The 12,577-nt window shown below is 46.3% G+C and overlaps 1 protein-coding gene across 3 annotated transcripts in view; it reads left to right on the forward strand.

Moving 5' to 3' along the window:
• Window positions 1-12,577, forward strand: part of fras1 (Fraser extracellular matrix complex subunit 1) — a 191,661-nt gene that overhangs the window by 127,989 nt on the left and 51,095 nt on the right. For all 3 annotated transcript variants that reach the window (XM_086205777.1, XM_086205778.1, XM_086205779.1), the window contains exons 28-31: window positions 1,121-1,444; window positions 9,538-9,697; window positions 10,005-10,183; window positions 12,444-12,560. In XM_086205777.1, the coding sequence (XP_086061903.1) occupies window positions 1,121-1,444; window positions 9,538-9,697; window positions 10,005-10,183; window positions 12,444-12,560 (780 nt within the window). The remainder of the gene's footprint in view (window positions 1-1,120; window positions 1,445-9,537; window positions 9,698-10,004; window positions 10,184-12,443; window positions 12,561-12,577) is intronic.

The raw sequence follows: 12,577 nt of genomic DNA on the forward strand, positions 1-12,577 counted from the left end.
TACTTTACCTAAACCAACCTTGTCCATACGTTGTCACACCAGTAAACTCCGCTAGGATTGGTGTCAAAAAAGCTCACAGCTTTACGCTGTTGTGGTAATCAGCCGTTTGATTCATAAATATCAAAGGCAGAACTTGATTTAGTTTCATCTGACGTGTTTGAATCAAAGGAGGAGGACTGGACAACAATCCCGCGAACAGCCGCACTTTTCACATCTCGGTATCGTGCCAGCACAGACGTCTACACACAGCTGCTGACAGCGGGCTCAATAGGAGGCCTCTCTCACCGGCGCTCTAAAAACGACTCTGTTAGCAAGATTCCGCTTCTCTCCAGCAGTGCAAGGCTTCCAGTGCTCCTTAATGAGCCTCCCTGCTTTACACCCTCCTCACCTTCATCCTCTTCATCTCCCTCGGCAGCAGGTCGCCGCAGCCCCGCCACACTCTGACACTCGGGGAGCAAATTCATCATCTGACAATTTGAGATTCTCTGGGAGAATGTGCTGTGTCATCTAGCCGTGCTCTCAGCCAGCCCTTAAAAGTTTCCAAGCATTTTCAGTAGCACATAACAAAACAGAAACTTTGCTTTTTACCTTTAAGAAGTGTTATTTGAAGAGCCAAAGGGGGCCGCCGGCCATCTTTAGCCCTCCTTGCTAGAGTAACTACAGTATCCAGGCCTGGGACTTGAGGTGAAGCAGGAACCACCTGGGATTTCAGTATTTGTGTGTCACGAAAAGACTTTTATGCCTTGTTTCCAAATACTGCATCTAGAGTCCATGACTGTATAATACCAAGGAAATCTATTTTTTATGGAGGCCTCCATGACTCCCGGTGTGTTTGGGAAGCTCTCCCTCTCCCGGTTTATTTCCATTCTAGTATTTGTCTTCAGTATGTTCTGAAAAATTCAACTTTTGCGATGGATTTAGAAGGAGCTTAGGTCTTGGACATTGCATTAGCTGAAACAAGCTAACAGGCTACAAGGGAGCAAACAGGCTGTTGCTATCTCTGCTGCTAGCTTCTTTAGCTCAGGCTATTCAGTGATATGTTGTGCAGCAAGGTGTGAGGTCCCGACTGCTGGTCTCTGGTTCTACTGAGCCATTTCCTCTCCTCTTGTATCACCTCCAGGCTCCCAGGGTCGTGACACTCTCTCCTCTGTCTGTGGAGAGTCCTGGTGCCCCAGCAACCATCACCAAGTCAGTCCTGCAGGTTGAAGATGCCGACAACCCTGCTGATGTTTTGTTCATGGTCCTTGAACCGCCCCGCCACGGCCGCCTGACCCGCCTCCACGGTGACCGGGTGCTGTCCCGGTTCAAGCTGGAGGAGCTGTCACGGGAACAGATTCAGTACGTGCACGACGGCTCAGAGGGGACGGACGACGGCGTGGTGCTGCAGGTCAATGACGGCCACAGCTACCAGAACATTCTACTCCGAGTCCACATCAGTCAGAAGGTAGGTTGGACTGAGGCGGACGACGGGGATGGGAGATGCTGTTTCTGTTGTACAGAGGCACCATAATAATGACAAACAAGACCCAACATTCTCTGACTTTAATCCAGGCATTAACACCTCCTTCTTTCCTCTCCTACTGTCATTGCAAACAGTAACACCTGCCACCACTGCGCCCCCTACGACACTGGAGTGGGTCAAATATTCGTACTGAATTTTTCAGGGGTGCCTCAGAACACAAAGTCAAAATCACCACAGGTCTCATGTCTTTCAAAGGCAGCGCACCGGTGGTTGGTTCCTACAAAAACGTCCTCCTGAGACTGCCGTAAACAAAAGTATCACCACCAACCTGGACCGTTTAATAACGGGGAATATTATGTGTTTCCAGGTTTCATTGTTACTGCACTTTACTTTTGTTGCTGATGGTGGATTTTTTTATTGCCGTTCACTTGTGACATCAAAATAAGCATCTACAAAGTGATTCTGATTAGCTGACACCAGCTAAGTTTTCAAGCTGAATCAAAATTGAAATCAAGTGTGATGCCTTTAAAGGTTAAAAAAACTCTTCCAAATATAAACTTAAATAATGAAAGCAAACAGCAAGTAAACCTAAGAAGCGGTTTGATGTGTAGTTTGAGGCCCTCCTGCTTCTCGTTGGCGGAGTTTGTGACATCTCTGCTCAGGAGCAGGAGAGCTCGTGTCCAACAGAGTTTTTCATCTATTTTTATATACGAATCCTCTGAACTTCAGTGTTCAGCCTCATTGCAATAATCTCAGGAACCAATCGCTGTGTCTTCTTCTCTGCATGCCTCAGCTGAAAGATATTATTAGTTTCGTAATGTTTTATTCATGTGTGGGAGTTGGAGGAATAGTGTATCGTCGTGGAGATGTTCCTGTTGTTCTCTAACCTTTGAGTTGCATTATTTATTCCTTGGTGTGGTACAGTGGTCTAAGCATCTTTGATATCCGCGTCATTCCCTGAAACGTCAAATTCAGTGATTCCATCTGAAACGTCCACACTGTTGACAGTCTGATCCCTGAAGGAAGAGCAGGTGAGACCTTTGAAGTGGCGGCGTTTACCCCCCCGTGCCTCCGCTCTGGTAGGGCACCGTTGTCCTGGAGGGCAACGTGACTGCCTGGGAGAGGTTGTGCCATTTAGCGGGACAAGCCTTTGGCAGCTTGCACAGTTAGCAAGTGTGAACACACTCTCACCTGGAGCAGGAGACAAAGCAGGACCTGCTATGACACTGTGTGCAGATTTTATTCAAGATATGACACTCCTGAGATGAGGCAGCCATAAACAAGAGGGGACGATCTATTTGTTCTCAGACCCTGTAATGACAGTTTGGAAAGCAGGGACTGTTTGTCAGGTCCTTGCTACCTCAAACAGCTGTGAGGTTTTGAATTGAAAGTACACTAAGGTAGTGAATTGTTAAGTATACTTAATGTATAATCAATATCTAAGTATCCTGAGGTCGTCACTACTGATGGGGACTAAATTGACCGACTCTCTTATACTCCTTTCCTACTATGCACAGGTTTTTCAGAAGCGGCTAAACCTGCTAATAAAAGCCAGTTAATCCCGTTCCCACTGAGGAGACGAGGCGCCGCCTTCATCTCAGAGGCGTCGTTTCTCGAATGAAATCCAAAAGCAGCATGGAGGACAGGTTCTGTGTGTCTGAGGGTTTGAGCTCAACCCAGACTGAGCTCAGCGTTGGATTCATGGTCCGAGATGACAAAACGGTTGTAGAAGTTACCAGAGGAGGCGACGAGCTTTTACTCCACCGTGATCTTGGTTCATTGTGTTTCCATCAAGGCAGGTTGGAGCGAAGCCGGGCGATAAATACCCGCGTCCACTGCTGGGTCATTAGTTGTGGTGAGAATGTGATCCAACTTCCGGTGAGCTTCACGAGACTGAGCCTGAACATCCAAACTGTGCCAGTTCACATAGAAGAAACAGATAAAAGATATAGTCAGTACAAATATGCTGCGGTCCAGTCACAGGACCTTCTTCCTCTATGTGCTGTCTTGCTCCGCCCCCAGGTACACCTGGCCCAGGAAACACAGTGAACATGCTTGTGCTTCTTTTGGCTTTGTTGGTGCAAACTTTGAAAGAGCCACAAGAACAAATGTTGGATGTTTTCTCTTCCTGGGAAAAAGCAGACAATCCATTTATTTTGAACATAAGGCAGATTTACAGGATATTATTGTTTCCATAGTGTGTGTGTGTGTGTGTGTGTGTGTGTGTGTACGGGTGTGTGTGTGTGTGTGTGTGTGCACGTGTGTGTTCGTCTGTGTGTGTTCTTCAAGCGTCTGTCTTCATCCTTTCATCCTTCGTGCTCTCGATCATGAATTCAGGCCCAAATCTAAGAGCAGCGCGAGGTCTGGCTGCACCCTGATGACCTGGTCAGCCTGGTTCAGGGCGTCCAGGCCTCCTCCATCTGCTCTGAGATACAACCCCTAGATTTAGAAGCTGATTGTGCCTGCTGCTATCAGCCTGCTGAATAACATTATGTAAATGTGTGTGTGTGTGTGTGTGTGTGTGTGTGTGTGTGTGTGTGTCTGTGTGCGAGAGAGAGTAAGAACAGGTTGTGTTTTGATTGGTTTGTGTCGATTGTATTTACTGCTGGCTGGGCAACAAATTGCCTCTCGGGGATAATAAAGATTACTTTGACCTGTGGAGGATAATATCGCTTATACACACCTGAGACACACACACACACACACACACACACACACACACACAGCCCTGACTGACACATTTACATATGCACATAAATATACAAAGGCGTGTGCTTTCTTCTACCTGTAGCAGCTCAGGTTTGACATCTTATAAGCAAAAGCAAATTTGTCCTGCAGACGGAGTGAAGTATTTCCAGAGTGACATTCTGCCTGAGAACTGGCTGAATAATTCATTAACTGAATAAAAGTACAAATTACCCTGGCAACTTTTCCATCAAATGTGTGGTGTTGCAGAAAAGCTGCCAGTATCACAAAGTATTTCCTTCAAACTTTTAAAACTTGACATGACATGGCAGGACTGTTGTGTCAGTGAGGAACATTTTTTCCGTGTATTTTGCCAAAACAACACAACTTCCCTCCCGTTTGTTGTGAACTTACCTGAGATTTGAAAACACATCCTTGTAATTTTTAATGGACGCCAGTAAATGGTGAGTCTGGGGAGAGGGACATTTGTTAGCCAATAAAAGAAAAAGAAAAACAGTAAAAGTGATAAAAGCACTTTTTTAAATCATTTTTGTATCTATTAACATTTTAAAAAATGTCATAGGTAATTACAAGATTCTTATTGGTTATTCTATTATTGGTAAGTTATGATATGATCAACTTTTATTACAGGCAGAGTTTAAACATAGTGTTATTTCACATTTATGGCCAAGTTAAAAATGTAGCCGTTATTAATGTAATGCTTTGCACAACAAGTTTTATTCCCCTGCACACTGAGCAGGAACTGCTTTGCTAACCTGGTAAAACCTGAACCTGGATCAGGTCGGTCTTGATGCTGTGGCCCCTTTCATGCCAGACCTCCCGTTCTGTTCACCTGCTGGTACCTTTTTCAAAAACATTTCAAGCCATCAATGACGACCATTTTTCACTGCGTTCAGACCTCGTCGACTCGATGCTAATAGGACTTCACTTATTCTGACTGCACTTTGAAAGTGAGAGCAAAATCCTGCCTTTACTCCCAGAATAGCTTCAATTTCCTGACTTGGGTTTTCGCTAATTTGACCTGAGATTTTAAGAGAGACGTTTTTTTCATCCTGAACTGAGAATCCTTGATTCATTTCAAATATTTTGTCTCCAAACATCCACCTCAGTAAGCGGAGTATTAGTCACATGACACACATGACTTGCCGAGGTTGGCAACTGCAGAGGAGTCTCGGTCGTGTTTTAGTCCTGGCAGAGGAACATGTCTGCCACTCTCCACTGCTCAGTTTCTGACAGTCACGATGGCTTCATTTCTTAGGGACTCACTCTTTGTCTGGCTGTGTACAGATGGTTGTCCTCAGGCTCATATCATGGGCTCTTACTCCTTCTATAAACATGCACACACACACACACACACACACACACACACACACACACACACACCCTAGTATCCATACCCCTGTGAAATGTCCGGATGCTGCCTTCTGTCGTGCTGCAGACAGATCCGGCTCCTGGACAGCACGGAGAGCTGTGAGAATGCTCCTCATCGTGTCCCAGGCTTTTGGCCGAGCTGCTCCCTCCGTGCTACCGCTCCTGTGGGCCGCACTGGTAGAGCTTTGCTTCTTGGCATACAAGTAATGGGGAGAGAAGCGCAGTTTCACCAGTGTAATGGTGTGCAGTTAAAATCCTTAACATTTTCCAGGTCACAGGTTCCTACTTAAGACCACTGTTGTGAGAGGTGTAGAATCAGGCGTTGAGAATTGATGTTAAAACACTCAGTGACGGCTTGGATTAAAAATTCTAGCCGACAGTGTCTCCCAGCAGCCCCAGGTTGGTACTCCACCGAGAGGAGGCTCTGCTCACCAGACCTGCATCGCTTTGTCTCTGGTTTTTTGTTGTTGTCGTCTTCAAAATAAATCATAACTGGAGAGTCGGGGGTTGGTGGACGTGATCAGACGGAGTGCAGCCCACTGAGCCATCTTACAGGATTGTTGAAGAGCTGAGGAAGCAACTCTGGAAAATGCATGTGTGTAAACTGGTAGACAGCAGAGTCAAGACAAAGGAACCAAAAACAGGAAGAATAACAGAGAAAAATAATGTTCTGAGGCAGCAAAGCACTATCAACTGAAATAGCTGAACAACTGCAGTCACGACCCTGAGGCCTGCTTGTGCCAAGCTTCAAAATGAAATCGTAGGCGATTCTTGTCTTTTTAACACCAAATTTTAGGTAAAGTCTCACATCTTCTGGTCAGTCTTCTTGTCGGGCTCTTGAGGGGACATTTAGAGACTCTCCCTTCACAAACCGATGTAAACCAGTGACTCCAGTTTTGCAATTTGAGAGCAAATTGGAAAATGTTTTTAGCAAATATACAAGCTCGAATCTGCTTGGCCGTCAGCTCGGTGACATCATGGAAGAGGCCAGACGGCTGATGTTTAACGAGCAACAAAGCCCGCAGCCGAACACCGCCGCCTCCGGCTCGTGTCTTCAGAGACGGACACAGGAGCCGTCTTTGGAGAAAGAGCCGTGTCAGAACTAACGGTGAAGTCACAAAGTCTTCATACGTGTCAGAATTTGAAGATGGCGTGTGCTGTTTTACACAAATGCAGGAGAGAGAAAAAAATCAATTGCCACGTAAGGTTTCAGTATCTCCTGCAAAGAAGGTTTCGATGTGTCCGTAGAACTTAGAACTTGGCAGTGGAACCCCAGCTTTTTCCTGTTGAAGTAACTGAGCGACCAGCTCACAGACAATTATAATGAACTCCACCTCTCCTCTCTCCTGATATTCAGTTTTTAATTGACTTTCTAATTGACGTAAAATCTACATTTCCCCTCTCCCCCTTCTTTCTAACTTGTCAATCAAAAATTTCATTAAGCAAATTGAGTCTCTCACGTCTGCCTTCCCACAGGTCAAAAAGCGGAGAAATTAGCATTAGCAATTCATTTTTGCGCGCACCTGTCTGAAGCAGATTAGACTGACTGTCTGACTAATGAGGCGGCACTCATCTCTCACACACACCGAAAAAAGATCAAAATTAAAATTGTGTGTTATTCATGAAAAAAAGTGCAACTGGAGGATAGAAAGTCCCAAAAAAAAAATCGGATGAAATCGGGACTGTTGCCAGACATGCAAATTCCCAGAGATTCCTCTGGCAATCAGGTTTTTTTTTTGTTTTTTGTTTTGTTTTTGGAGTGCCGTTCCTGAATTTTCGAGACATGGGGAGACCTTGCTCACCCCTGGATGATGCGGCCCTAAAAGCCTGCCACGCTGACTTACGTGCTTCTGTTTCTCGGCTGCTCACCTGTGAGTTTTCGCCTGCTGCTGAAGCAGTGTGATCTGAATCAGCCGAGTGGCAGGCCGAATAGCCACAGATGGTCGGCGGGTTGTTATCTATACACACAAACACACACACACACACACCACACACACACACACACACACACACACACACACACACACACACACACACACACACCTGTAATCTATTACTGCCTCCTGCCTCAGTGTTTATGCCATTACACTGATTATCTCCTGCAGTGAGTTGCCAAATGTTTGTGTGAGTGTGTGTGTGTGTGTGTGTGTTCCTGTGTTTTAGCACTGATGAAGAAACAACCAGACTGAGCTGAGCAAGTGCGAATGTTTTAGCAAAGATTCAGTGCCATTTTCTCTGTACTAAAGACGAAAGGTCTGCATGCTGTAATGAACTCCTTAGCGCCTTGTTTCAGCATCTACTTCCATTTAATACACTAATAATAACGATATACACAATATGCCCAGTCTGCCAAAAAAGGCAACAGCTAAAGCAATAGCCTGTTAGCTCACTTGTAGCCTGTTAGCTTCTTTTGTGGCTGTCCACTATCTGTCTGATCTCTGTAGTTTTTGATGGACTGGACACGTGACTCGTTTCATACAGAACTAGAAATCCCGCAGTCCGGTGGTAAACCTCCCCAATGTATGCCTGCCACAGTGACCTTGACCTCTGGCCACCAAAACCATGTCGGTTCATCCCCGAGTCCCAGGTGACGGAACTTTCCTAAGGTGTTACTGAGGTACCACGTCAACAAGGACGGGACCAACTCACGTATGGACCCAAAATCATAAAACCATTGGCATAAAAGCTTTCACCTAAAGATTGACCAAAAGTGTGCAGGTCAATGAACAATTAATTCAATAGTCACTAAATAGCAAATAAGCATGAGTGCTAGGTAACGATCCATAGTCGTACTCCGAAAGGTCATTTAGCTCAGAGACACGGTGGTGTCTCGGGTTCGTACAGGAGCAAACACAGGACCAGAGAGTTTTGTATCCTGTGATTGATACCTGGCACTTTTTTTATCCTTTAACTTCATCGGGATGTAAAATATGGAGCTGCTGTTTACAGAATAAATAGCAGGTTGACTTTAGAAACACCGAGGTGTACTTCATGTCGGCTCATATTCAGGCAGCAGGATGACACGGTGAGTAAGAGGTCTCGTCTCAGACATCCTGGCTGCTGAAGCGTCCCCCAGCACCTCCGTGTGCTCTCTTCCTTTTTTGTTCTCAGCTTTGGTGGGAGGGCAACCCAAATGCCGAGGTACTCTATGGAATCAATACAGCAACAAAAACAAGTCTGATTCCTAACTTGTTCTGTCAGTTCCTAAACCCAGAATGTTTCTTTTGTGATACATGGGTTGAGTTTACTGTCGGCGTAGCGCTCAGATGATGCTTTTTTTTCTGACTGACAGAATTTAGGAGGAGCTCCTGGGACAAACAAATCGGAGCTTGGAACAGATGTGGGGTACGACAAAAGAGCGTCTGTGACAACACAAAGAGAAACTGGCATCTCAGAAACAAACACTCCTCTAGTTCTCAGTGCCAAAGGACTTCACATCAGGCCTCTTTCAGTTGTCGTCAACGTAGCTGTTCGGTTGACAAAGTAAATTTAATGTAAATGTTGGTTTGTGTCCAGTTGGGTGGCAGCTGGCGCAGAACATGAAGCTTCAAGTCGTGGATCCAGAAAGCTCAGGACCTCTGGTGAATTGAGGGAAACAAATTAAAACCAAAAAAAAGACTTTCAGAACACCTCAGAAACAGTTACTCTGCATCCAAATAACACGTAAAACCTGGTTTCTGGAGTCTTCCATCCGCCTGATGAAGCAATACAACATTATCACTGCAAAATCTGCAGATCTTGGTGATGTCAGGTGCAAGTGTGTAGAGTTTTGTGAGATTGTCTGAAGGTTCTTTCCAAACCATCTTGTCAGTCCCAGAGTTCTGAAAAGAACCCCAAAGAAAAGCCTGCAGGTTTGATCGCTGCCTGAGGAACGTTTCTTTGGTTTGAACGTTTAAAGCTCAGGGGAAATCTGGATCACCAAAGTTGCCATGAAACACCTTCAAAAGGGTTTGCACTGGTGCCATTACTCTGATTTTGGTGTTACTGGTTGTTTTCAGGTGTCCGGGTCTCCTCACTTGCTGTCTGTGCCGATGACCTGGGTGAAGGAGGGCGGCACGGTGCGCCTGGACAAGAAATACCTGCAGGCCCACCACAAGGGAGTCGGCACCGAAGACATCGTGTACACCATCCTGGCCTCCGACGGAGCGCTGAGATACGGTACAAACTCTTGATGGCGCCTGATACCTGATCAAGAGATAATCAACCCCACGATAAGTTGATCATTCATTCTTCATGTAAATAAAGGAGGGAGACTTGAATAACTTTAGTTCTAATGGTTTTAATCATTTCTAACTAGGACGTCTACGTGTTCACCTCATGAGTCATCAGGTAGTAAGTTGAGTAAATACTGTGGAATTTTCTCTCTCTGAATCCAGGAGCATCTGTATTGTTGCTTTTCAAACTCCTCATCCATTACTTATGAAAGAGAGAAACCCTTTGACCCACTTCCTCCTTCCCTGTCCAGGTGAGTTGGTGCTGGCGTCCATGCCGGCTGACGGCCCGCCAGAGGGCTGGCTCCCCTCACTAACCGATGACCAAGGCTTCACACCCACAACCTCCTTCACCCAGCAGGACGTCAACGACGGCGCCGTCTGGTACCGGCACTTCGGCTCAGGGACGAGCAGCGACTCCTTCCAGTTCCAGGTCAGCATTTCTGCCTGTGGTCCTGAAATTATACCTGTGACCGTGACCGTCAGTGGGGTTCACACGCAGTTTGTTTGAGTTATGAAAAAGAGGTTAATCAGAGCACTTCGTCTACCGTCGCGTGAACGTCTGCTCGAGTGTGTGGGCTACCTTAGCACGCCGGTGGAGGGCTGTACGGTCGGGAGATCTGCTGCGCCTGGGACACCATGACAAAGCCTAATTTAAAGATAGTGTTCAAATGGGAAGATGGGAATTATGCTAATAATTTACCTGCTTGTCACTGTTTTAAGGAGATCTTTGAGTCCTAATTACATTCAGCAGCATTCCAGCAGTCCTGCTCCTGCTGCTGATCCTCAGCGATGATTGTGGTATTTCTGATGAATCTTAAGTAGATAACGCCGTGGGAGACAGTTGAGTTGAGCAGCACCTCGCTGTCGTCCAGCGTGTTTCACCACTGTGGAGTTTAGCATGCAAGTCTTGACTCTTCCTCTCACCTCACCCAGGGGACGAGCGCTGCTTTGCGTGTAAATACTTTTAAACCTTGGTAAAAGCTGAAGAAGAGGCCTTAGAGAGCGTCTCACCCTGAACACACTGTCACCCTCCCTTTTGTTTTTGGTCTTCATTCTCACTCTGGTTTCCACGTTCCCTCGTGTTTCGGGTGCTGGTCTTGTTCTCAGCAGAACCGTCTCTACATCGACGAACTGCTTTGATTTGAGAAACATCTGGATTAGCATTAATGCCACTCAGTGACTTGCAGATTTTCACTACTTGCTCTCCATGAGTGATGTAGATTGAGTGGTAGTTTTCCTGCAAGTCTCGTCGCCACCTCTAATCATCCGCCTCCCTCCGACCGACGCCGTGCATCTCGGCTCCATCTATCAGTACAAATGTGTTTCAATTACACAGTGCTGGATTCAAATTAAATCCTCAAGTGTCCCATCATTTTGACGCTAAGCAGGAAACAGGAAAAGTAAAGTGAAATCTGCCTCAAATGGAAGTGCTGGAAGCTTTTGTGCCGTTTGTCAGAGACAACGATTAAAAGTGATGGTTTGTCAGGGTGGTATTATTGTCGCCCGCATTTTCAGCGCCTTGTCAGAGCAAAGTGCTCAAAATAATTGTGGGTCTGCGATTTTGAAGCTCAACACAAGTGAGATATTTCTCGGACCAGCTTGACATCCTGTGCGTCCGTGCTCCGATCAGAGCGCCGGATTTGGTGCACTTTTACCAGACGGACAAACTTTCCAATCACGTGCAACTGTCAATCAAAGCTGCTGTTCTTTATTTCTTCTTATTCTTATTTTTATGTAAAATAATGTAGAAGAAGAAGTGACCCAAGCTAGGCCCTCCTGAGCCTGCGAGGCTGCTGGTTTGAACTCGAAAGTGTCAGGATTCATGTTCTGACTCCGAACCCCCGCTCGGACCTTTGAGGAGGTGGGGGCGTGGTTTAGGTATGACGACAGCGAAACAACAAAAACAGACAAACAAGCTTTATAAGCAATGATGGAAACACTTAACAATAAAGGTGCATTAGTAATGGTTAGGAATGCTTACTTATGTGTAAGAGTGAACATTGCTATTAGTAAATGATTAATAGCCACTGTTGCTCAACAGCTAGCTAAGCATCAACTAGCATTTACTCACGCACCCTCACTGTAAGGTGAGGCCGCTGGATACAGGTAGATTTGAGCACCTGGTCGTGTAGTTCTGTCACAAGTGTGATTCTAAATGACACATCGACTGTCATCAGTGATCAGTTTTGAAATCAGAAGCAACTTCCTGATGCTCACAGTATTCTTACTCGCCACGGCTGCCCTGCTAGGCCTCCTGGGGGAGAAGATTCACAAACACAACGCTGCTTATTAACAGGCTCCGCGGTTGCAGACGTACGAGGCTGGAGGCTGTCGCTGAGAGGGAGCTGCTGGTGACGAGGAGAGTAATACGGAGCCTAAACGTTGAGCAGGGATCATCACACTGAACCTCACACAGACTGACGTGGTCTTCATTGAAATTCTTGCTGTGTAGGTTTTGTTCAATGTTGGTTCTCAGCTCATCTCTGCTGCGCAGCTCGATGCCAGGCTCACATCGTCTATCCTCTGATGATGAGTCTCTCATCAGCTCCGTCATGCAGACCTCCTGAATATTTCACAAGACAGTTTGCAAGGAGGGAGGGAGGGAGGGAGGGAGGGAAAGGGTGGTCCAAGTGTGAGGAAGGTATCTCTGGAAGTCTTGGCTGTGTAATATAACAACAGTGTGTCCACAGGTTTCCACAGAGGCAGCTCCAGGCGTGCAGAGCGATGCCCAGACCTTCACCATAGGGGTCCTGCCCCAAATCCCTGGATTCCCACAGCTGGCCCCCGACACTGACCTGCAGGTCACGGTGAGCAGGAACAAGCA

This window comes from Aulostomus chinensis, chromosome 6 (assembly GCF_037954235.1).
Source record: "Aulostomus chinensis isolate RoL2024-O1b breed Wild chromosome 6, RoL_Achi_v1.0, whole genome shotgun sequence".
Classification (NCBI taxonomy): domain Eukaryota; kingdom Metazoa; phylum Chordata; class Actinopteri; order Syngnathiformes; family Aulostomidae; genus Aulostomus; species Aulostomus chinensis.